This window comes from Lepus europaeus, chromosome 21 (assembly GCF_033115175.1).
Source record: "Lepus europaeus isolate LE1 chromosome 21, mLepTim1.pri, whole genome shotgun sequence".
Classification (NCBI taxonomy): Eukaryota; Metazoa; Chordata; class Mammalia; order Lagomorpha; family Leporidae; genus Lepus; species Lepus europaeus.
The window spans coordinates 25,770,433-25,794,221 of record NC_084847.1 but is presented as its reverse complement, the minus strand read 5'-3'; the positions used below and the strand labels follow the sequence as shown (position 1 = coordinate 25,794,221).

Here is a 23,789-nt window from a genome sequence, read left to right as displayed (position 1 = left end):
GGGGGTGGTCTGAGACAGCTCGGGACTTTGGAAGCCAGAAGAGCCAGTGGCGCTCAGCGGAGTGGGGCAGGCGGGGCCGGGGGAGGAGCCAGCAGGTAAGTGCCTTCCCCTAGGAGCCGGGAGCGGGGAGGTCTCCGCCTGCGTGGCTGGGCCGAGCCTGAGTTGCGTCCCCACTGCTGGCCAGTGTCCTCTCGTGGCCGCTCCCTGCCTCAGAAGCCAGCCTTGGACACCTGCTCCTCCTTCTCAGCTCGGATTCTGGAACCTCTTCCCTCTGAAGCCAACATCTGGATCCTGTTTCAAAACCAGCCTCGGGTTCCTTCCCTTGTGTGCCTGGTGTCCCTCGACCCCCACCCCGACCAGGGGCCCTTGTCCTAGGCCATGGCCTGGAGGGCGGGCCCCGGGCCTGGGAAGCTGGAAGCCCTGGTCATTCTGCTCTTTCTTGGATTATTCCAGTCTGGAATGCGTGAGTGCATTTTGCAAGGCGAGGGGTTTCGGGAGGGGTCAGACTGCCCAAGGGGGAGTGGGCGCAATGCTTTTCTAGGGGGCACCTCGCAAATCCTGGCCTCTCGAATCCCCCAGCCTCCTTGCTTCTCAGTGCCCCCTCTTCCTTCGAACTTGACCCTCCTAGGAAAGGAAGCGGCCAGGCCTCCAGAGAAGTGGCAGGTGCTCTGGCATCCGGGGACCCGGGGTCTCCCCTGCTTAACCGTGCCTCTTTCTCTTTCCTCCCTAGGAGCTGCCGGGGCTGAAGGTGAGGCTTGCTGGGTAATTGGGGGAAGGGAGGGGGTTTCAGATTTTCCCAATGGGTTTAACCAAGTGCCTGACCCCAAGCTGGCCAAGCCATTCTTCTATGAGCTCTGCGAGTGGGGATTATTGCCTGGCTTTGCGGCTAAGGACACAGCCAGGAGGCGGAATGGCTGAATTTCAATGCACCCTGGACTCCCCAGGTGGGGCACTCAAGGGCATTTGGAAGGAAATAAACCAAAGGTCTCTTCTTAGGAGTGACTCTGAGTCAGACATTTTCAATCCCGGCTTCACCACCGATGGGCTGTGTGTCACCTTGTGAGTCCCCACAAAGTAGTGGATGGTGACTCTCTCCTGGGGCTGTAGCAAGAAGATAAAGGAAGTGAAAGCCCCTTCGGGGCCTGGCACTAAATAGAGGCTATTGTCATGATGATGAGGGAGCCCAGGAGTGTGGCCAGCAGGTCTCTCTGCTCCTAAGGAGGTGACACTGTGATGGGCAGCTGGGCTCCGCTCCAAACTGTGGCCTCGGGGAGGGCAGGGCTGGGGCTGTCCCTGAAGCCAGCCATGCCCATCTTGGGAACCCAGTTTAGTTCTTTTGTTTACACATCCGTGACTCCCATCTGTGAGTCCGGCAGGCGCTGGGGACGTGGGAAGCTGCCCTCCAGGGAAGCCCGGGTTGATGTGTTGAAACACGGTGGGAGGGATAGAGGATGGGGGAGAGTGGGGGTCGGGCCCAGAGCAGCTGTGGGATTGGGCGGCGTCAGAAGAGAGGGGTCCTGGGTGCTCAGGGGCCACGCCCAGCCAGCAGGGTTCAGGCAGGCTGCCATTTGAGCAGCTGTCCTCACAGGCAGAGTAAGCGCAGGCAAAGGGACCAGAGACAGAGTGACTTGGACAAGCAAAGGTCTAGAGGTGGCCCAATGTGGCATGCAACTTCAGAAAGTTCGTGGAAAATGGCACTGAAAGAGGAATCTATTTTGGTGGAAATCTGAGATCTATGCATCCTTGTATCATAATGCGTATCTCCCACGAGGGTGTTTTTTTTTGTTTTTGGAAATCCCTCCTAAGGGCAGGCAGTATCTGGAGGGAAGCTGGGGTAGTGGGCAGTGCCATGGAAGCTCTGGAATGTAGCGTGAGGTCAGTGTGGAGCCATGGGGGTGTACTCAGCAAGGGGCAGAATGCACACTTGGTGTGGACTGGTCTGGGGACACAGTGGTGGCTGGGAAGCTGCCTCCAAGCTCCAGCCCAGATCTCACGGGATGGATCAGCATGGACCTCTCCCCCCCTTTTCTTCGCCCTTGCAGCCCTCTGTGGTTTGGCCTTCCAAGCACGCATCACAGGCGGGAGCAACGCAAACTCTGGCCAGTGGCCCTGGCAGGTCAGCATCATCTACGGTGGTGTCCATGTGTGCGGCGGTTCTCTCGTGTCTGAGCAGTGGGTGCTGTCAGCTGCTCACTGCTTCCCCAGGTACCAACAGGGTGATGGGAAGGGAGTGGGAGTCAACAGAGGGCTAAACTCTCATTGGTAAATACATTTTTTTAAAAAATGAAAAATAGGGCATTAGCCATGGCAGCTGGGTTGCCCACATCCCACAGATGCCCGGGGTTCCAGTCCTGGCTCTGCTCCCTATCCTGGCTCCTTTCTAATGCAGCCCTCCAGAGGGCAGGTCATGATGGCCCAGGTACTTGGGTCGCTGCTACCCATGCTGGAGACCCAGATGGAGTTCCTGGCTTCTGGCTTTGGCCTGGCCTACCCCTGGCTATTGGGGAGTGAACCAGCGCCTGAGAGATCTCTTTTGTCTCTGCTGTTAAAATAAATGACACATTTCTAAAAAGTGGGCTGGAGGTCAACATTTATGGGTCAGTCCAGGTCAGAGGCTGAAGTTCTTGGGTTTGATCCAAGGATGGTATCAGCCAAGGGAGTGAAGGGGTCAGAGGTCACAGAATAAAACTAGGGTGCCAGTTATCTGGGATTAGAATCCGGGGTTGGAGGCCCCCCGGCACCAGGGTTCACTCTGCTGTTCTGCCTGCAGCGAGCACCTTATGCAAGACTACGAGGTCAAGCTAGGGGTCTACCAGCTGGACTCCTACAGCAACGCCACTGAGGTCCGCGGTGTGGCACAGGTCATCTCCCACCCCAGCTACCGCGAGGAGGGCTCCCAGGGTGACATCGCACTGGTCCGCCTCAGCACACCGGTCAGCTTCTCCCGCAACATCCAGCCCGTCTGCCTCCCTGCAGCCAATGCCTCCTTCCCCAACGGCCTCCACTGCACCGTCACTGGCTGGGGCCACGTGGCCCCCTCAGGTGAGGTGGGGCGCTGCATGCCCACAGGCATGAGGGAGAGGGGCCGACTCAGGCTGGAGGCCCTGGGTGAGCACCTGCTGTGTCCGCAGTGAGCCTCCAGAGCCCCAGGCCGCTGCAGCAGCTGGAGGTGCCGCTGATCAGCCGTGAGACGTGCAACTGCCTTTACAACATCAACGCCAAGCCTGAGGAGCCCCACTTCATCGAGGAGGACATGCTGTGTGCGGGCTACGTGACGGGGGGCAAGGATGCCTGTCAGGTAAATGCCAGGGGCCTGGGGGCGTCCCCGGGGAAGACAAGGGCTGGAAGGGGCTGGTCCTGACACGTCCTCCGATTCTTCTCCTCAGGGTGACTCTGGGGGCCCGCTCTCCTGCCCTGTGGAGGGCCTCTGGTACCTGGCGGGCATCGTGAGCTGGGGCGATGCGTGTGGGGCCCCCAACAGGCCTGGGGTGTACACTCTGACCTCCAGCTATGCCTCCTGGATCCACCACCATGTGGCAGAACTCCAGCCTCGCGTGGTGCCTGAAACCCAGGAGTCCCAGCCTGACAGTGAGCTCTGTAACCACAACCTGACCTTCAGCTCTGCCCCAGGACAAGGGGGGCTGGGGCTCAGCCTCCTGCTGCCACTGGGCCTCACCCTGGGCCTCTTCTGCCCATGGCACAAGCCCTGAGCTACTCACCCTGGAAGCTGCTCCTGCTTTGACACGTCATACCCAAGGACAGACGCCTGTTCCCAGGAAGGAACCTGGCCACTCCCGGTTGGCCTTTAGGCCTGGGGCCTGCCCAGGATCGTGCGGTGTGAGGGCAGGCACCATCCTGATCTTTGAGCCCATGCTTCCGGCTTTGCTGTTTGGGCCGGGAACCCACAAGCAAGCTTCAGTGCCTGGGGTCCTGGCTAGAACAGCCTGGCCACCTCCACCTGCTGTCTTCAAGTCCACAGGCTGGGCTTCTGTGGAACCGGCCCCAAGAACACTCAGTTACGAAAAGAGCCCTGGCTCCTACCCATTTCTCCAAGACTGGGCAGCTGCCCCGCCGACTGCTGCTGACAGGCCAGCTCCAGGGCGCCGCCAGCCCGCCCTGGGAGCCCTTCACCCGCCTCTCCCTGTCTCCTGGGCTCCGCTGTCTTCAGGACGGCAAAGGCCCCAATCTTGCCCTATTGACCACCAGGCCCCCTTAACCCTGACTCCTGGACTCCGGAGGACTGAGCCCCCACCGGAATTGGGCCGGGGCTTGGGTCAGGGTGGGGACGAGAAGGAAGAATTAAAAAAACTTCGTGGAACACGGCTGTCTGGGTGTGACGTGAGACGGAGAACAGCGGCCCTTCCTCTCCCTGCCCCTCCCCTCAAAGTCCAGAGGCACCAACAGAATTTGCTTTATTGAAAAAGTGACGGGAAGGGTCTGTACATATTTACAGGGCCTGGGCGTGGGTCCGGCAGCTCACTTCTTGGAGAGTTTGACTTGCTTGTGCTTGGGAGGGGCCCACTTGAGGCAGACGGAGTCCACTGTGGGGAGAAGGGGGCCGTGAGAGGTGGGCTGGGCCTCTGGGCCAGGCCTGTGCACACCTGCCTGCTCCCCCCACACACACTCTGGGCCCAGGCCAGGTTTCACCTCCTCCGGGCCAGAACAAAAGGGCAAGGGCGGACTACGGAAGGGGGCAGGGAAGCCCAGGAATGGAGTCGCCTGCCCCAGGCTGTGCCCTGGGAGCTAGTCTGACTGGTTTGGGATCATGTGACAAAGCACAAAGCAGTCCTTACACCTACGCCCCCACAGTGAGTGTGTGGATACACCCACGCGCGTGCAAGCACGCATGCACGCGCGCACACACACACACACACACAGAGCAGCCCCCACCCACCTGTGATGGGAGGTTTCTTATACTGGGCACTTTTGAGGTGCTCCTCCACCAGCTTGGGCGTGACACAGATCACGTGCTGGCCCTTCCAGTACTTGACCATGTTGAGGGACTGCAGGGTACTGATGATGTCGGTCTGGGTGATGCTGGTCATCTGGCTACAGAAAGGGAACAGAGCGGACGTTGGAGACAGGTCTCTGGGACGGGGATGGGAGGGAAGGGAGGGTCTGGCTGGGCCAGCTGCTAAGGGGACAGAGAGACAGGATCACAGCCGACAGACAGCTCTTCCCTTGAGGGCTCTGGGAGGCCGAGGCTGTGGCCGGGGTCCAGAGCCTGCACCTGAGGTCCTTGATGGACAGCGTGCCCCGGAAGTCGCGCAGGATCTCCAGCAGGACCCATGACCAGTAGCTGCGGTAGCTGAGTTTGCCCAGGTCAGACAGAGGCTTCTCCGGGGAGCCTACTGTGCTTTCCAGCTTGGAGAGCTCGTAGCCTGGCAGGGGTGGAGGGAGCATGTGAGGATCCAACCCGCCCTGGCATGGCCGCCCCTTCCCGGACAGCCCCCAGGAGCCACTCACTGAAAGCGATGAGGAACTTCCCGTAGCCGCGGCGCTGGTAGGGGGGCAGGGTCAGGATGCAGGCCACGTTGTTGCCGTCTGGAGACTCCTTCTCCTGCGGGGGCAGGAGGTGCTCAGGGCCTTGGCGGGGGAGGGCTCAGCCCCTCCTCCAGGCGGTACCCCCCGCCTCCCCAAGTCTGGGCCTCCTGAGCCAGCACCTTAGAGAAGTAGCCAACGATGTGGGCCCCTTGCCTGTCCACCTCGGTCAAGATGTAGAAGACGAAGGGCTCCACGTCGAAGTACAACGTCTTGTGGTCCAGGAACAGCTTGGCCAGCAGACACAGGTTCTGACAGTAAATCTGAGGGGTGCGGGAGATGGCCATGGGCTCAGGGGGTGAGAACGGCTCCCCTGCCCAGCCTCTGTGAGTGCCAGGCCGGTGGCAAAGGGGCCCTCCCCAAAACAGCAGTGTTGAGAACTGGAAGGAGTCTCAGATGGGCAGAGAAACACAATCAGTGAGCGAAGCGGAGTTGGACGGGCGGCGCTCGGACGGAGGGCCGTGCAGGCCTAAATCTGGTCAAATCTCCGAGGACATCGGCTCCTGTTCCAGTCAGGAAACTGAGGCCCAGAAGAAAGAGGCAAGTGGCGTGCCCAATGTTCCGTGGCTGATTCAGCTCTGCCACCTGTCCCGTTCACTGCTGTATCCCCGGCACCTACTACAAAGCTAAGCACGAGGCTGGGCCTCAAAGCCTGAGGTGCCCCCTTGGCCCCGCTCCTGCTGGGCCCCATGCGTCTCCTTGCCGCAGACTCAAGAAATCCGCCCAGGCCAGCACCGGGAGGGATAACAGCACGAGACTGGCTCACAGCCCAGGTTACACAGCTCTCTGGTTTCTGACACCTTCCACATCCACTCCGTGAGCCCAGCAATTCTGGTCCCGGGGCACCAGGCTCACAGTGGGTATTCCCCTTCAGTGCAATAGCGCGCCAGTAGCAGCAAAGGCCACGTGTTTGGAGCACCTACTGGATGCCAGGCACAGTGCTAGGCCGCTGACATTTGCTGTCTCATTTACTGCACTAACAACTTGATCAGCAAACATTGTGACTCCTATTTCACGCATGAGGAAACAGGAACAAACAAGGGTAAGAAACTCCTCCAGGGTCAGGGAGGAAGTAACAGAGCAATCTGAAGTCAGGTGTCACTCCCAAGCTTGTCCCCCTCCTCCTCCTCTTTTTTTTTTTTTTTTTTAAAGATTTATTTATTTGAAAGTCAGAGTTGCAGACAGAGGCAGAGATACAGAGAAAGATTTTCCGTCCACCAGCTCACTCCCCAAGTGGCTGCAATGGCCAGGACTGAATGCTGAAGCCAAGGGGCCGGGGGTTTCATCCCAGTCTCTCGGGCGGCAGTACCAAGCCCTTGGGCCATCTTCCGCTGCCTTTCCCAGGTGCATCAGCAGGGAGCTGGCTCGGAAGCGGCGCAGCTGGAACACGAACTGGCGCCCCATGTGGGATGCCAGTGTTGCAAGTGGCGGCTTTACCCACTATGCCACAACACTGGGCCTTGCCCTCTCTTCCTCTTACCCCATATATTGCCTTTCCAAAGGAACTGGGCCACTTGGCTGAGACCCTGTCGGACTGAGCAGCGCAAAGGCCAAGTTCTCAATGGCAAGGCAGGCCCCAGGGCACCCCCTCTCCCTCCGTGGCCCAGGGAAGTCATTCTGCCAGGAACCGGGAGCTCAGCCATCCTCAGCCACAGAGCTGTCAGGCAGGAAGTCTCACACAAAGCAGTTCCCTCCCAGGCAAAAAGCAAACAACCTCTCTCTTGCACTCTGAAAAGAGAAAGCTCTTCTAGGAGCAGCCTCAGGCAAGAAGCTCTCCACTCCTAGCCCACAGCTACCCAAGCCCAGACAAATCCCTGGGGACAGAGGGAACCCTGGCCTGAGGCTGGCAGGGAGGGGGAGGGGGGCCCTGTGTTTACTGTGTACCAACCACTGGCCAACAGCTAGGCTTTGTGAGACCTCCCAGGCCTTCTCCCCACCCAGGCTTGCCCAAGGGCTGGCTCTCCCGTAGAGAGACGCGAGGATCACCCAGGAGGTGCCCCGTTGCCCCAGCCCCGTGGCTGCCAGCTTACCTTGTGGTCTTTGCCGTCCACCTCATACACAGAGATGTTGCTCTTGCGATAGATCTCCTTCCCCGGGGGCTGCCGCCACTGACACTGGCCCTGGCAGTGGGAGACGGGTGGGGTGGGGGGCACAGGCTTGAGACTCAGAGGCTCCCTGCCTGACGACCCTCACCACCGCACCGTGCGGCCCCAGCAAATCTCCCCCATTTCTCATCCATAGCCCCCAGGGTCAGTGTGTCACCCAGCCCGAGGAGTCCTCCCTAACCGCTGCAGGAGACGGAACCTCCTGGGCACAGAGCGCATACTCAAGCTAGGGGTCTCCAGAGGGCACTTATCCATGGCCCTGGCTTTCCTGACCCAGGGAAATTCACTGCTCCGGGCAACCCTCCCCTCCCCCTCGCCATGCCGGCGGTGAGAGTGCAGTCCCCACGCACCGCCCTCCACACCTTCTGATCCCCGTCCACATCTTCCGTCCCACTGCTAGGGGTGGACGTTCACTTCCTCTTTCACACCAGGAGCCTGGCGCTGCTAAACACAGCGGTAAAGGGCCAAAGGGCCGAGGGCCCAAGAGATAACTGCTCCCCTTCTACAGATGTGGGAACTGAGGTCCGGAGGGAGGCAGTAAGTTGGCCAAGGTCAGCCCCACAGCAAAGGCAAAGCCAGGCCTGGAATTCAGGTCTCCTAACCTTTGGACAGCTCCTCCTGGCACCTGACTCCCGCAGACCCCTCTCTGCTCCCAGCCGCCCCAGCCCCAGGGCCTGGCCTGGCCCAGCTCACCAGATGGAAGCGGTAGCTCTTCTCGTACTTCATGTACTTGAGGCAGTACTCGCAGAGCCAGAGCTTGGGCTGTTTCCCATAGTCCTCCGGGAACGGTGAGAAGTACCAGGCGTCAATTTCGTAGTTGCCGATGTGGATCTTGTCCACATACTTCACCTTGGTGATCTGCAGGCAGGGGTGGCGGTGGGGAGGGGGGGAGGACAGCACAAGGCTCAGCACGGGTGAGGGAGGAAGTGGCGAGGGAATGCCCAGGCAGGCCCCTGACCCTGCGTACCGCCTCGTGCTCCTTCTCCAAGGCTGCCGTCGTGGGGTCCATCTCTGCGTAAGTCTGCAGGGAAGAGAAGTGCACAGGGGTGAACAGAAGGTGGTCAGGCTGCCCCTTAATCTCAGGGCCCACGGTGCCTCCCTCCTGGCTTCCAGAACGTCCACAGTCACCAGATCTGGAGCAAAGTCGTCTGCCCTGGGTCTGCGGCTGCCTGGGCTGAGCGCCTCGCCTGTCTGCCCAGACACCCCTGATGCCCGTGCTGGGACATCTTGCCAGCTGACCAAGGCGCGGATTGGGAGCTAAGAGCTTCCGCTGCACAGTGAGGCAACCCGGCTCTGCCCAAACTGCCTCATGAAAGGATATATCTCGTCTCCCAAGGCCAGGGCGACCACGCCAACTGTCCCGCGGACCTGGGCACCTCTGCTGGGCACGTGCCGCTGCCTGCCCGTGGGCCTGTCCCCAGAGGCCCCTTCCACAGCGGCGTCATAACTCAAGATGCGCAGAACGCCCCTTTCCTCTGCAAATCTCCCTCCTGGGCATGTCGCCCTGGGCCCAGCTGTCCGCGTCAGCCGCTGAGCCTGCTCCCTCTCAGCCTGGCGTTCCATCAGCGTGGCCAAGCACTCACCCAGTGGACAGCAACTCACCTCCCTGACATCTCTGGAGTCATGCTCTGGAATTCTCTAGGCTTTCCCACCATGCCCGGTCTGGACAACTGACCAGGCCTCCTTAGCTCCCCGACCCCCAGGCTCAGTCCCCCAAAGCCCCCACTGTGATTAACACCCATTCTCTGGCCTTTGTGCTTCTGCACGTGCAGGGCCTCCCCTTGCGAATGCCCTTTTCTTAGGCCAGCAGACAACGCTTCCTCCAACGGGCACACAGCATGGGGCAGGCGGGTCCCAGGACGGAGCTGGACTTTGTGAGCTGGAGGCTGTAATTGTTTTCACTGTGCTGGCTCCAGGCCTCCAAGGCCCAGCGTCATCCCCACCTGCTCCGGGAAGCCTAGCCGGCGTCTCCCACTCTGGAGAACAGCGGCCTTCCCAAGCCAGGGCCAAGGTGGTCAGCAGCTTGCTTCCCTTATTGTCCGAGTCTTGAGCGTGCGAGGGAGTAAACGTCCCGTCACACACCACACGGTGTTCTTGGGCCAGACTTTGTAGAAGGTGCCGCTGACAGCCGGACAATGGAAGGGGCACCCATGAAGGCCCACGACCTGCACCAGCGGGGCCTGGGGCCTGACCGTTTAGTTGAGAAAGGACCACTGCTGACCCAGAAGTCCCCTTCACAAGGCGCTCTGCCTAAACAGGCCCAACTAACCCTTTAAAAAAACATTTTTTAAATAAAAGATTTATTTTATTTATTTGAACGGCAGAGCTACAGAGACAGAGAGAGGTCTTCCATCTGCTGGTTCACTCCCCAAGTGGCCGCAGCGGCCAGGGCTGGCCCAGGCCAAAGCCAGGAGCAGGAGCATCTTCTGGGTCTCCCATGCAGGTGCAGGGGCCCAAGGACTTGAGGCACCTGCCACTGCTTTCCCAGGCATGTTAGCAGGGAGCTAGGTGGGAAGTGGAGCAGCCGGGACTCAAACCAATGCCCACACGGGATGCCGGTACTACAGGCAGTAGCTTAACTCGTTAGACCACAATGCGGGCCCCTCAGCTAACCCTCTCAGTGATCTGAGCTAGAGCATTCTTATTTTGATTTTACAGAGTGTGAACACACAGGGAGCGGTGTGGCCACCCGCCCTTGGCCACCAGCCAGTTGCCATTTATTTCATTCCACAGATCCTCCTGGAGTCTTCACAATGAGCCTGGAAATGGCGCCGTTGGCTCCCCCCACCCCGCCCCCCACACAGGAGAGGAAAATGTGGCACAGCGCGACAGGGCACTTGCCCAAGGTCACAGACCTGGTACACAGCCCAGTGGGCACGCGCCCCTGGTCTGTCCAATTCACAGCCTGACCACTGCCAACACGACACAAAGTCCTCCTCCTCTCCCCTCGTTAAGACACACTTCCCTGATGCCAGCAAACACATGGCTTCGGCCAAGGCAATAAAGAACTACAGAAACACTCCTCTTAAATGCCGCAATTTATTTAAGAGTCAAACATTAATTAGGCTCCGAAGAATCTGGCTGATCGTTAACTTGCCCATTACGACCCATTCTGGGGTTTTATCACTAGTGGCCCATTCTCATCTGGCTTGGCGTCCAGTGTGTGTTCAGTGCCAGCTAGTGAGGGATTCACCGTCTTCCATCTGATTAGCTCTGTCCAACCCAGGAGCCACCAGTGCCTGCGGCTGTTTAAATTCGTTACAGTGTAAAAACGTTCACTCCCAGTCGCACTAGACACACTTCACGTGCTCAAGAGCCACATGTGGCCAGTGGCCAGCGGCCACTGCCCAGGGTACAGAATGGCCACGGAACGTTTTTTTCCTGACAGGAAGTTCAGTGGGACACTGCTGCCTTAGACCCTGGGGGGCCCTTCCAGTCCCATCCACAGAAGGGCAGGTGCCACTGTAAACCAGGTGCCGCGCTCGCGTTCCTGCAAACGTTGTGTTTCTAGGTGAAGTAAAAGTTTCTCCAAGCAGTACTTACCTCCAATAAGCGCTCTGCGCTCTGGGATTTTCTCTCTTTTCCTATTTCTTTCTTCCATTTTCAAAATTTAAATGCTGCCCCCACCCACTGAATCGATTTTGCCATCTACTAGAAGGCCCTGTCCCACAGCTTAAAAAGCAGCACTGCAGGGGCCGGCACTGTGCTGTAGGGGGTAAAGCCACTGCCTGCAGTGCCGGCGTCTCATATGGGTACCTGTTCAAGTCCCAGCTGCTCCACTTCGGATCCAGCTTTCCACTGTGGCCTAGGAAAGCAGTAGAAGATGACCCAAGTCCTTGGGCCCCTGCACCCATGTAGGAGACCTGGAAGAAGTCCTGGCTCCTGGCTCCAGATCAGTGCAGTTCTGGCTGTTGCGGCCAATTGGAGAGTGAACCAGTGGATAGAAGAGCCCTCCCCCACCCTTTCTCTCTCTGCCTTTCCTCCTCTCTGTGTAACTCTGACTTTCAAATAAATAAATAAATCTCTTAAAAAAATAAAAAAGAACCCACACTTTGTCAACAAATGGTTTCTGACTTTTCACAGTTAACGGCACTGAAGCTGGCAGAGCCAGCTCCTAACCGGGATGTTCAAGCCGTCGTGGGCCTCGCTTGTAGACCAGGGATGACAATGCTGCTCACCTCACAAGCCCTTGTAGTAAAACACTGGGCCTAACACTTGGGCTCACAGACCACTGTCTGGCATTGATTCTCGCTTCAGCCCGCCTTCTACTAGCTGTGTGACCTTGGGCATGTTACTGGATCTCTCTGAGCCTGCTTCTTCTTCTACCATAGAAATAACTATCCTTATGGCACTGAACTGTTAGGGAGGACGGGATGAGCTCACACATGTATAGGACTCAGGATGCTGCCCAACGTCATTCATTCATTTCCTTTGCACTTGAAGCATTTTTGTCTAATGTCTCGGAGCCAACAGAAGACAGAGATAGAAGCACTGGGAGGCGGGGTTCCCATCCCAGCTAGGCATTTGCTCGCTGGGCAGCTGCAGCCAAACCCTTGCCCTCTCAGGCCTGAATCTTCCTCCCTATGAAGAGTACACAAAAGGTCAGGGAAGTCTCTGGCACACTACAGGAAGCATCAGAAATGGGACAACCTCTCTTTGTCTCTCTCTCTCTCTCTGAAACTCTCAAATAAATAAAATAAAATGAAAATTTAGACCAAAAAAGAAAGAAACGGGAGATGGTGTTGGCACCAGGGCCCGTGAGGCCCGGGGGAGCTGGCAGAGGCAGCAGGGCCTCCCGGGCCCTGAGGAAGGGGGGCCCCGGACCTTCTGCACGTGGTTGATCTCATCGTGCTTCCGCTTTTGGTTGCGAGTGATCTTGCGCTCAGGCTGCTCGGCCAGCTCACTCAGGTACTTCTCTGAGTTCTTCTGCACGGCATCCTTCACTGTCTTGGTCAGCGCCAGCCGGTTCTTGTCCACCCATTCGTCCAGTCGCCGGTTAACTGTGAGAATGGTGAGGATGGGCTGTGAGGGCTGCTGCCCGGCTGGCCCTTCTCCCACCCTCCCAGGCCGGACTGCCCCAGGTCACTCACAGCCCACATAGTGCACATAGAATTCCTCTCGGCCCTCCTGGTCATTCACTCGAGACTGGATCACCTCGGCCGAATCTGTGAGGGACAAAGGGCAGGATCATCAGGATGCAAGGACCAGGACGAGAGACCGTGGACACGGAGGAGCCTCCGGGTCTGTGGGGCCGCAGGTAAGCTAACCCCGCCCAAACACATCTGCCAAGCTATTTCAACTTTCTGAGCTTTCGTTTCTCCATCTGAAAAATAAGACCAACAGCGCCCATCTCAGAGTAAGCTCATGCCTCTGAAATCTTTCAGCACGGTGCCTGGCCACTCACAGCTCACTTAGTGAGTAAGGCATCCACTGCGCGTCTGGCCCTACACCCGGGTACAGAGGGCAGGGCAATGACTCACAAGAGCTCCTGCCCTCCAGAAGTTCCCAGTCTGATAGGGGAGAAGACACGGCCCGGAAAATGACTACAGTAAATGTTACAAGCACCGCGGCGGCTGAGGAATGAAAACAATGTTGCAGGCCTGTGCAAAGGGAACAGCTCACTCTTGCCTGCAGGGGGAATCAGGCGTGACATCAGAGAAGATGAGTTAAAAGGATAAGGAGGAGCGAGTCAGGCGGTGCAGGAAGGCAAGGAAGACAAGGTATTCTAAGCAGAAGGCACACGTGGTATAAGGCATCCTAGGGTATTCAGAGGGCAAAGCGCGTTCGCGTTCTTGTCCGGCCAAGGCTGGGAGCCCCAGAGATCACGAAAATGGATGCCAATCTAAGGAGCTTGAAGTTTGTTTGGAAGATGACGGAAGGCAAAGGAATGTTAAGCGAAGAGGAAGCTTGTTTGGGGAGGGGGTGGTTCTGTTGGCGGCAGTGGGGGACAGATGGAAAAAGCAGAGATCGGGAAGGAAGGAGAGTTAGTAAATAAAGAAAAGGGAATGAAGCCTGAAACCGGGCAAGGAAGTGGAAGGGGAGCTTTGTAGACAATCAGAATTTGAAGATCGCCTGGCTGGTGGGATCTGGGCGGCGCCCGGCACACCTCGAAGGGTAACAGCCTGCCATTACGGTGCGGCTTCCGCAGCGCCCGCTACAACGCCTACTTCCTCAAGCCCCACCTCCTCTCGACGCCCAGCGCCCAGCTCCCGGCCCCTGCGAGGACCCGTCCTCCGGCCCTGCCCCGCCGCAGTCCCCGCCCCCTGGCCCCGGGCCCCGCCCTCACGCCAGGTGCTATCCGGCCGCCGGCACAGGTAGGTCTCTCCGATCTCCACCGTGACTTCTGGCTCGCCGCGCGCCGGCGTGGGCGGGGAGACGCGGCCCGGGGATGGGGCAGTCCCCTCGACCGCAGCATTCTCCCCCGGCCCGGGCTCGCTCTCCCCTGCGACCCCCGAAGTCGCCGCCGCAACCGCCGCAGCTGCTCCCTGGGCCGCCATCGCGGTAGAGGAAGTGACGCCAGAGTCAGGCGCCGCGCGCGGCTGTTTTCGCTCCGGGTCAACAGTGCGCGGGGGCGGAGCGTCAGGCCGGGTGGGGCGGGGTCTGTGATGTGGCGGGAGATTATTGGCTCGTGCGGCTGTCCTCTACGCGCTGGGCGTGCGCACTGCGCTTTGCGTTGTGGGGGTTGGGAGACAGACTTTGCTGATGTACTGACTGAAGTCGGTGTTTCTGAAGGCCAAGATGTGCCGATTTTCAGGGGGGGCTGCCCCCACGTTACCGGAGCGGAGCCAGCATGGCCTCCTTAGCTCGCGGACGCCGGGGTTGTGAGCCCGGGCTTAACAACCCGCCCGTGAGCCGCCCACTTGGGCCAGCCTGGTATCGGCCACCTGTAGTTTCTAAGGTTGAAGACACTGCTTCCTTTGTTCAGGTTGGGAAAAAGAGTAACCGCTGAGGTCGCGACAGCCAGACAGGTGTGTCCAGGGATGCCCTCCCAGAACAGTCAAAGAAAGGAGCCGGTGCCGAAACCACCGGAGCAGAAACTCGCCCGGGGGCAGAGTCAGGTCTAACCCTGCCCTGGATAAGGTGGACACGCGTGCAGATGACCTGAGAGCCGGCACAGGTTAATACAGGTCCATACGGGTGGTAAGCCTTGTAGCACCAAAACGACGGTTACGCCTGTATACTATCGCAGAGCCGGGCAGAGTAGGCATCCAATAAATATCCCCTTTGCCCATTTTCTGAATATTCTTTATGATTTAGTTATTGGATTTAGAATCCAATTTTTAAAAAAGATTTGTTTATTTACTTGAAAGAGTTATACAGAGAGAGAAGGAGAGGCAGAGAGAGAGAGGGGTCTTCCGTCTGCTGGTTCACTCCCCAATTGGCTGCAATGGCTGAAGCTGCGCCGATCTGAAGCCAGGAGCCAGGAACTTCTTCCGGGTCTCCCATGCAGGCGCAGGGGTTCAAGGACTTGGGTCATCTCCTACTGCTTTCCCAGCCCATAGCAGAGAGCTGGGTCGGAAGTGGAGCAGCTGGGACTCCAACTGGCGCCCATATGAGATACTGGCACTGCAGGCGGCAGCTTTACCCCTTAACACCACAGCGCCAGCCCCTGGAACCAATTCTGAGAGGCGTGGAATGCCCAGGGGCTGAGAGTGGGGCTCAAGAAATACCTGCGAGAGGGATCCCAGGCCCATGGCAGTGGGGGGGCACTGGTAACTTGGCTCTTGGGAAATGAAGAAATTTAGGGGGCTCGTGATTGCTGTGTGTCTGACATGATAATCACAGAGAAAAGATGAAAATTCTACTCCCTGCTCCCTCTCCAGACTCCCTACCTTGAAGATTCTTACTCCACCTACCCAGGCTGTCCCTTCTAGCGAAGGATTAGCCAGGACTTTATTAATCCCTGATCAGGGTCACAGCTTCGGCCTCCATCGTTCTCCCTCCAGTCGTCTGGCAACCCACAATTCTTCCAATGTGCAGATCTGATCATTGGGCCCAGACTGCAGGTGCTTCACTCAGACACCCCCGCGGCTCTTGGTTATTTTCTGTCCCTAGGTCACCTTGGTGGGGGTTCACAGGCCAGCACCGCAGGCTCTTCTTGGAGGAGCTGCTCCTAGGCTAATAGGGCTGTTTGGGAAGTTTTGAACCCGGGAGTTTGTGCATCCCTCCCCCCTACACACCCACTCCCACACTCCACACTTTCATGAATGCCTGTGAAGTGGAGGAATGAATGAATGAATGTTCCTGGAGTTTAGTTCTCTTGCCTTTGACTCAGGCATTCTTTCCTGGTTCTGGACTTTTTGCTCCAAGGCCCCGCGCCCCTTGACCACTGCACAGTGGCCAGCCAGCCAGCTGGATTTTCAATCTCACATGTCAGGGGCGACTCCATCACCTGCCATTTGACATCCAGGCCCTTCTTTTCCTGTCTCCCTGCAAGCCCTACCCTCCATCACCCCAAAGGGTGGGTGACGTTGTGCGGCCTGGAGATAGGCTCAGAAGTTGGCTGGCAGAGCTCTGAGGGGCACGGGGGAGGCACAAGGACTTTTCTGCTGGGGTCCCACCAGGCAGGCGGTCCTCAGGTCTGTCTTTGGCTCTGGCAGGGCAAGTGAGGTTTTCCCACCCGAGATGTCGGCCTGATGCTTCTCCCAGGAAGTTCTGCTTCAGGCCTGACTGGGAGCCTGCCTGCTCCATTTCCTGCCCTCCCCGCGGGAGGCCACCTTTCTCTGGGGCACCCCCGACCTTGCCTTGTCTTCCTTGGCAGCTGCAGAGGCAGCTGGGGGGGAGGGGAGGGCGTGGCATTTTTAACTTTCCTTGGGCGCAGGAATCAGGTGGCTCAGGAGGTCGCCCAGTCTGGTGCCCTTCATCCCTAAAACTTGTGACTGCCACGGAGGGAGTCGGGGCTAGGAGTCTCCTTTGTTCTTCTATATCGTCTGGAACCCAGGAGTATTTGTGAAATGAGGTGAATGGAAGGTCACGCCCTGACTCCTGCCAAATCAAATACGCAGGGGACTTGGGCCTGTTCTACTCCTGTCTGCCAGAGACTGCGCACGCATCAGTTAACACCCGACGGCTCACCTGCCCGAGAGAGCATTCAAAATGTGAACTTTAATAACAAACGACAGGTCAGAAGGGGGTTCCCCGGAACGCAAATGTTGGAGCTGGTGCTGGAGACCTCAGGGGTCCCCACTTCCTCCCCTCCAAGGTCCGGAGGCAAGGAAGCAGTGGACCCTACGGAGGAGAAGTGGCCGCCCAGCCCCGCGTGAGTCCGTCTGTCTGGGGCCCTAGGACCCACGATGCAGCAGCGTGTAGAACGGAGTGCCGCCCTGCCCGCCCCGGCGAGCGAGGCCAAGCCTGCGGGTCAGATCCGGAAGCTTTCCTCCCGGCCGTCAATGTGGCGTAGCCGCAGGTAGACATCCGTGCCGATGCCCTGCAGGGACTGCAGCTGCAGGGAGCCACCGAGGTACTCCGCGTAGGCCCGCGAGGTGGGCAGCCCGAAGCCGAAGCTGGGGGCAGGCAGGGGGACAGGACGGGGCTTCAGAGGCTGGAGTCTCCTGGTACCTGTCCCCCCTCCCCCCAACTCGGCCTGGCCAGATGGGGCCTCACCCGTGCATGGGTCCTGACTGGCCACCACTGTGCATGTCCAGGTGGCCGAAGAGGGGGCTGATCCGGGGGTCCTGGGTGCTGGCCTCGGCCGTAGTGAAGTGGTAGTCCATGACCCGGTCCAGGTCTTTGTGAGCGATTCCTCCACCCCGATCTGAAATCCTGGCAGGATGTCCACAACAAGTGCGTGGCTCAGCTTGGGCGGGGGAGGGGCTCACTGCCTCCCAAGCAGTCAGTGCTAGGCCTGCCTTCCTGTCCCTTCCACCCCAGAGCGGATGTGGTCCACCTAGTGCATCCTCAGCGCAGCCCCGGCCGCTGCCTGCGTCTGCCGCCTCACCAGATTTCACGTTTATTCTCGGCCCAGCTCTCCGGACTCCAGGGGCCACGCACCCGGCCCCGCGTCCAGGAATACCTGGCATGTGGCAGTCTCAAAGCTAGAGAGTATCTTGCCTGACCTGGGTCTGAGTCCCAGGATGAGGGCAGATACCGGCTCAGGTCAGACAGCAACTCAGTAACAGGACCTGGGACTCCGGCCTCCCCGGCCCAGCTCCTGCACACACCTGATGACGAGGTCCACATCGTTGTTGGCGATGGTGATGACCACATCAGGGACGTTGTAGGGAGTGTCTAGGTGGCTCTCCATTGTGGCTCTGGGCGGGGACAGACCAGTAGGTGGTGGCACCCCAGCTCCTGGCGGCCCCCCCCCCCAGCACCTGCAGCCCCCCCACCTCATGGCATTCTTGAGCAGCTCAGGCAGGATGTAGTCCAGCGGCATCGGGATGAAGGGGAAACGGGCGGCCACGTGGCCGTTGATGCGGACACGGGGGGCGTTGCCGTACTTGTGCTCACACAGGCGTCTGTGGGTAGGAGCAGGGCTTCAGACGGGTGCCCCCAGGCCAGGGCTTCTTCACGGGAGGCAATGCTGTCCCCCCAAGAGACGTCTGGCAGTGTTCAGAGATTTTTTGCTAAGGGGTACTGCTCACATTGAGTGAGCAGAAGCCAAGAGGTCTTGCCAAACACTCCCTGGCCCCACGCCCGTTCAAAGAATGATCTGGTTCAAAATGTGCAGAGTGTCCACACTGAGAACCCTGCCCTAGACCGTGCCCTGGGCCTTCCCTGCCCTCATGAGGCCCACCCCCTTCGCCGCTCGAGCCTCACCTGGCAAAGTCCACCCACTTTTCAATGATCTTCTTTGGTGAGAGACGAGTGCAGATGATGCCAACGAAGTCGGGCTGGTAGGAGAAGGGAGGTTGGGACCAGCAACGCCCTCCGCCAACTGCAGCAGCCAAAAGCCTACAACTCCCGCAGTTTGGGGAAGCACCCCGAAGCCTCTCCCAGCCCCAGCCCCAGGAGACCCCAGGCTCAGTCTCCGGCCCACTTAACTACATTCCCAGGGTGGGCGGGGCTGTGTGGGGAGGTAAATCCCTGGCCGCAGAGCCCCACCTTGTCCTCATGCAGCGCCAGGTGGTGAGTGGCCAACATGCGGATCCCAAGCCTGGAAGTCAGTGTCTTATCCAGGAAGTAGCGGACCAACTTTTCATCCTGTGAAGAGCGGGGCCTCAGCCACTCTGTGCACCTTCCCAGCCCCACCCCCCACCAGCCCCATTTCCTGACCCCTGACCTCTATGTGCTTCCGGCTCTCCCGCAGGCCCTCAGCCAAGAGGGTCACCACGTCCTTGTGGTCGTCCAGGAGCTGTCGCACGAGCTGGCAATACTGGGCATCCTCCGCCTGGTCTTTGATCTGCAAGTCAAGGGTCGTGAGCACGGGTGGTTCACCCCTGACCTCTGGGTCCCTCACTCTGCTCTGGCCCAGCCCTTACCGGGGGGAAGTCCGTCAGCTTCTGGAAGGCACGGATGTACAGCTCGTGCTGTAGGGAAGACAGTCGGGACTCACAGGCTGTCACGGGCACTGAGCCACCGCGCAGGTCACCACCCGGCCTAGTTCACGTGGCCTGACCCCCTCCCTGCTGTGACCCCTCGCTCCTCCTGGACCTCGGAAGGACCTGGCCTCTACGGCGCACACTGCCCGGGATCCTCTCTACCTTACCACATGCAGTATGGTGGGGTTGCAGCCAATGATGAAGGGCAGGCTGCGGAAACCCTTGATGCGGTGCGCGATCCTCACCGGCAGCTCCTGCTGCAGGTACCGGCCGCTTTTCTAGAAGAAACAAAGACCAAAGACGGAAAGGCGGCTCCCTCGCACCCCACCTCACCACCACCCGGGTCTGAGCGTCTGGGCCAGAGCTCCAGGAGCCAACAAGAAGCAGGAATCTTACCAGAAGATGGCTACCGTCCTGAGAGCGACCGGAATAGAGCATCATGGTGGGAGTGAGGCGGACCGAGGGCTGCAGAGGCAGGAGGGAGTGAGCCCAGAACTCCAACACCCTGTCAAGCCACCATACCCCCCGGGGCCCTTGCCCCTGGGCACCCACTCCAGCTCCCAGCCCTCCCCCACTGCACCTTCTCTGCTGCCACGTCGATGGCGGACTGGTTGTAAAAGGAAGTGACCGTCTTGGAGCGTTCCCGCGCCATCTCCACGTGGTGCGTGTCCGTGGCTGACGTGGAGCGGGGCCGGAGGGAGAGTGCGGGCCCCAGGAGGGGCCGGAGCGGAGACCCTCCCCGGGGGCCGCTTCCCAGCACCACCGATGCCAGGAACATCGTCCTGCTCCTTGGGCGGGAGCCAGCTAGGGCTCAGGACCCGACAGACGATGACGACCCCCAAACAGGGCAGGAGGAGTGTGGGTGGGCAGACGGCTCTTTGGCTTCAGGGGCGCGGGCCCCGGAGAGCAGCTCCCATCTACCCGGGTGGAGGAAGGGTAGTAGGTCTGAATCTCCACGGCCTGGGCACCGGTATCCTCAGACCTGAGCCATCTCTGCCAACCCCTTGAGCCACCTCCCCAAACACAGGCCGGGCCCGGGCATCCTTGTTTTCCGGAGCTCCCATTCTTCCACCTGAGGCTCTTAACCTGGTGGTCTCGAGGTCGGGGAGAGCCTCACACCCACTACGCAAGAAAACCTCGGCCCCCGACTCTCTTCTGCAGGGGGCGGGGCTGACCCCTGCCCAGAGCCTTCAGACCCGGGCCCCGGGATCCTGGCCTGCGTACGTGCGACACGCAGCGCCGTGCACCCAGGGGTCGGCTCAGTCGAGGCGGGAGTTCCCGTCTGAGCTCCTCCTCCGCGGGGGTCACTTGGTTCGGCCCGAACCCCACCCCCATATGGTAGATGCCAGGCACCCCTCCCCCGCCCTCTGCGCGCGAGCTCCCGCGCAAGGGTGGAGGCTGCGGACGTGCGCGGCGGAGCCTCCGCGGGCGGGACCTGCGCAGGGTGCTCCACTTACCGCGGGGCCAGGGTCAGGGCCAGGGTCCGAGCGGAACCGCCCGAACAGTCAACCGGCGGGGCTCGCCGAGCCGCCTGCGCCCTCCGTCGCCGTGACGTCGCGCGGGCTGCGGGAGCGCGGTGCCTCCTGGGAGTTGTAGTTTGGCTCCGAGGACTCCGCAGCCCGGGCGCCCGCCCACCCGGAGAAACAACGCTCCTTCTGCAGGGGCCCCGACGTTACCTAAAGTGATCCTTGAGCAAGAAAGCCCTAGGTGTAAACCGCACGGACCAAACTCTGACTCTGAGATCCCATTCTCTTTCAGCTTTTGGTTCTTTTTTTTTTGGAGGGGGGGCGGGGGGGACCAGATTGTTTTAAATCCCAGGTCCGTCCCTTAATATGTGGGACAAGTGGCTTGACTTTTTTTTTTTTTTTTTAAAGACTTATTTGGTGCCGGCGCCGTGGCTCAACAGGCTAATCCTCCGCTTGCGGCGCAGGCACACCGGGTTCTAGTCCCGGTTGGGGCGCCGGAGTCTATCCCAGTTGCCCCTCTTCCAGGCCAGCTCTCTGCTATGGCCCGGGAAGGCAGTGGAGGATGGCCCAAGTGCTTGGGCCCTGCACCCCATGGGAGACCAGGAGAAGCACCTGGCTCCTGGCTTCGGATCAGCGCGGTGCACCGGCCGCGGCTGCCATTGGAGGGTGAACCAACAGCAAAAAAGAAGACCTTTCTCTCTGTCTCCCTCTCTCTGTGTCCACTCTGCCTGTCAAAAATTAAAAAAAAAAAAAAAAGATTTATTTGAAAGGCAGAGTTACAGAGAGGCAAAGGCAGAGGGAGAGAGAAAGAGGTCTTCCAGCTGCTGGTTCACGCCCCAGATGGCCACAATGGCTGGAGTTGCACCTATCTGGAGCCAGGAGCTTCTTCCAGGTCTCCCTCGCAGGTGCAGAGACCCAAGGACCTGGGTCATCCTCCAATGCCCTCCCAGGCCATTAGCAGAGAGCTGGACTGGAAGAGGAGCAGCTGGGACTCGAACCGGGTGCCCATATGGGGTGCTGGCACTGCAGGCTGCGGCTTTACCCACTATACCACGGCGTCAGCCCCGTGGCTTAACTTTTCATAGCTTTAATTTTCTTTTTGGTAAATTGAGGATGTATCAATCTTAGGGTTGTTGTGTGGGTTACATGAATATTTGTATGTAAAGTTCCTACAACAGTGCTAGGTGTGGAATTAGCACTCTTTCAGTGTTAGGCATTATTGTTGTTATTATTCACACCCACCATGCATACAAGAGATCTTCAAAACATTCATAGGAAAATGCACATTGTAAAATAATGGTGCATGGATTTCAACATTTTTTGAACCCAAATAAACATTTTGTAATTGTTTTCCTCGAACTCTGCAATACCCTCATAATCCCTGAGGGGATCATAGTTTGATTCAATCAGCTGTGATGGGGACCCAGGCAGCCAGGGCTAGGCAACGCCAAAATCAAGAGCCTGGAACTCCGTCCAGGTCTCCCACATGGGTGACAGCAGCCCGAGCACTTGGGCCATCTTCCAATGTTTTCCCAGGTACAGTAGCAGGGAGCTGGATCTGAAGTGGAGCAGCCGGGACTGCTACTCAACATGGGACATCTCAGTCTGTGGCTTAACCCACTGGGCACCACAACGCCAGCCCCCACTGATGGGCTTTAACTCTTTAGAACCGTCCTAGTGTTTGGGACACTGGGTGAGAACCAGAAGCAGTGAGAACATAGTTTATTCAACCAGGTGGGACGTGAGGGTGCATGGGTATATGTATTTGTACTGGTTAGATTCTTATTGTTGTTACTGTGCTGATACGTTTTCTAAAAATTTTATTTATTTATTTAAAAGGCAGAGTTAGGGAGGGAGACAGAGAGAGAGATCTTCCACCTGCTGGTTCCCCCATATGGTCACAATGACAGAGCTGGGCCAGGCTGAAGCCAGGAGCCAGGAGCTGCATCCCGGTCTCCCATGTGCGTGCCCAGGTCCAAACACTTGGGCCATCTTCTGCTGTTTTCCCAGGCGCATTAGCCCGAAGTTGGATGGAAAGTGGAGCAGCTGGGAATTGAACCAGTGCCCATATGGGATGCCGGTGATGCAGGCAGCGGCTTTAACCTGCTGCGCTACAGTGCTGCCCTCAACTTTCTAAATGTTTTAAATTTTATGTGATTTTTAAGTATTGAAAAAGCCGTGGCTCAACAGGCTAATCCTCCGCCTTGCGGCGCCGGCACACCGGGTTCTAGTCCCGGTTGGGGCGCCGGATTCTGTCCCGGTTGCCCCTCTTCCAGGCCAGCTCTCTGCTATGGCCCGGGAAGGCAGTGGAGGATGGCCCAAGTGCTTGGGCCCTGCACCCGCATGGGAGACCAGGAGAAGCACCTGGCTCCTGGCTTCGGATCAGCGCGGTGCACCAGCCGCAGCGGCCATTGGAGGGTGAACCAATGGCAATGGAAGACCTTTCTCTCTGTCTCTCTCTCACTGTCCTCTCTGCCTGTCAAAAAAAATTAAAAAAAGAAAAAGTAATAAAAAGTGCGACATGAAGACAGCAACACTCTGGAAAGCTGCCTTTCAGCCTGGAGGCAGGAGCCCTCCCCAGGGCAGACTCCTTCAGAACTGGGGAGGAGGGGTCTGCGCAGACCCTGGGAAAGCGGCCGGCGGAGGGGTCCGGGCTGCCTCCGCGCATGTCCACCCCGCTTCCGGAAAACGAGGGAAGCCCGAAGGCCACGCAGCTTGCAGAGAGCTCGCGTGGCCGTGACCTGGCCGGGAGCCGCCTGACCCCGGCGCTCCGGGGGAGCTCGCTGCTGCCCCCGGCGGCGGCGGAGGCCGGACGCGCATCCCGTGGCGGAACGCGGAGATTGACGGTCGGTGGGGCGCTTTGATCCAGGGCCTTATTGGTGTGGATTGAATCTTTGTAATAACCCAGTGAAGGAGGTGCAACTGTTATTCGCATTTTACAACTGCAAGAGCCGAGGCCCCGGAAGATAGAAAGGCTTGTCTCTGTCCGTCTGCACCCTGCAGGCTCACTGCCCCAGCCACAGCTGTCTTTTCTGAGCATTAGGCTTACTCCTCCAGGCCTCTCTGGCTGGGCCTCCACCTGCAGTGCCCTTCCCCTACGGCTTGCTCCCACTTCCCTCCTTTGTTCAAATGCCGGCTGGATGAAGCCCACCCTGTCCATCTTATATAAAATCCTGGGGAGTGGGTGTTTAACTTAG

At 58.9% G+C, this 23,789-nt stretch overlaps 3 protein-coding genes across 3 annotated transcripts; 1 reads left to right on the top strand and 2 right to left on the bottom strand.

Moving 5' to 3' along the window:
• The first annotated feature begins 378 nt into the window (after nucleotides 1-378).
• Nucleotides 379-3,744, top strand: PRSS8 (serine protease 8). Its single transcript, XM_062180412.1, has 6 exons — nucleotides 379-463; nucleotides 731-748; nucleotides 2,043-2,205; nucleotides 2,771-3,042; nucleotides 3,132-3,298; nucleotides 3,387-3,744. Exons 1-6 carry the CDS (start codon nucleotides 379-381, stop codon nucleotides 3,708-3,710), a joined length of 1,029 nt encoding a protein of 342 aa, XP_062036396.1. The 3' UTR covers nucleotides 3,711-3,744.
• A 656-nt stretch (nucleotides 3,745-4,400) lies between these two features.
• On the bottom strand, nucleotides 4,401-14,153 carry KAT8 (lysine acetyltransferase 8). The gene is made up of 11 exons (XM_062179987.1): nucleotides 13,933-14,153; nucleotides 12,737-12,811; nucleotides 12,471-12,646; nucleotides 8,614-8,667; nucleotides 8,340-8,504; nucleotides 7,572-7,661; nucleotides 5,664-5,804; nucleotides 5,467-5,560; nucleotides 5,231-5,381; nucleotides 4,895-5,049; nucleotides 4,401-4,541 (listed from the first exon to the last, which is right to left on the bottom strand). Exons 1-11 carry the CDS (start codon nucleotides 14,141-14,143, stop codon nucleotides 4,477-4,479), a joined length of 1,377 nt encoding a protein of 458 aa, XP_062035971.1. The 5' UTR covers nucleotides 14,144-14,153; the 3' UTR covers nucleotides 4,401-4,476.
• A 2,558-nt stretch (nucleotides 14,154-16,711) lies between these two features.
• BCKDK (branched chain keto acid dehydrogenase kinase) lies at nucleotides 16,712-20,672 on the bottom strand. The gene is made up of 12 exons (XM_062180421.1): nucleotides 20,584-20,672; nucleotides 19,707-20,043; nucleotides 19,523-19,591; nucleotides 19,294-19,404; nucleotides 19,067-19,114; nucleotides 18,868-18,987; nucleotides 18,690-18,788; nucleotides 18,405-18,478; nucleotides 17,975-18,103; nucleotides 17,807-17,896; nucleotides 17,250-17,408; nucleotides 16,712-17,149 (listed from the first exon to the last, which is right to left on the bottom strand). The coding sequence occupies exons 2-12, from the start codon at nucleotides 19,902-19,904 to the stop codon at nucleotides 17,005-17,007; spliced, it is 1,242 nt and encodes a 413-aa protein (XP_062036405.1). The 5' UTR covers nucleotides 19,905-20,043; nucleotides 20,584-20,672; the 3' UTR covers nucleotides 16,712-17,004.
• Nucleotides 20,673-23,789: the final 3,117 nt, after the last annotated feature.

Coding starts and splice junctions, on each gene's coding strand:
- PRSS8 (XM_062180412.1), top strand. CDS start 379: ATGGCCTGGAGGGCGGGCCCCGGGCCTGGGAAGCTGGAAGCCCTGGTC. Junction 2,206..2,770: donor GCTGCTCACTGCTTCCCCAG/GTACCAACAGGG, acceptor TTCTGCCTGCAG/CGAGCACCTTATGCAAGACT. Junction 3,043..3,131: donor GGGCCACGTGGCCCCCTCAG/GTGAGGTGGGGC, acceptor CTGTGTCCGCAG/TGAGCCTCCAGAGCCCCAGG.
- KAT8 (XM_062179987.1), bottom strand. CDS start 14,143: ATGGCGGCCCAGGGAGCAGCTGCGGCGGTTGCGGCGGCGACTTCGGGG. Junction 7,662..8,339: donor AGAGCTACCGCTTCCATCTG/GTGAGCTGGGCC, acceptor TCCCACTGCCAG/GGCCAGTGTCAGTGGCGGCA. Junction 5,561..5,663: donor TCGTTGGCTACTTCTCTAAG/GTGCTGGCTCAG, acceptor CTGCCCCCGCAG/GAGAAGGAGTCTCCAGACGG.
- BCKDK (XM_062180421.1), bottom strand. CDS start 19,904: ATGTTCCTGGCATCGGTGGTGCTGGGAAGCGGCCCCCGGGGAGGGTCT. Junction 18,988..19,066: donor AGCTGACGGACTTCCCCCCG/GTAAGGGCTGGG, acceptor CTTGACTTGCAG/ATCAAAGACCAGGCGGAGGA. Junction 17,409..17,806: donor GATGTGGACCTCGTCATCAG/GTGTGTGCAGGA, acceptor ACATCCTGCCAG/GATTTCAGATCGGGGTGGAG.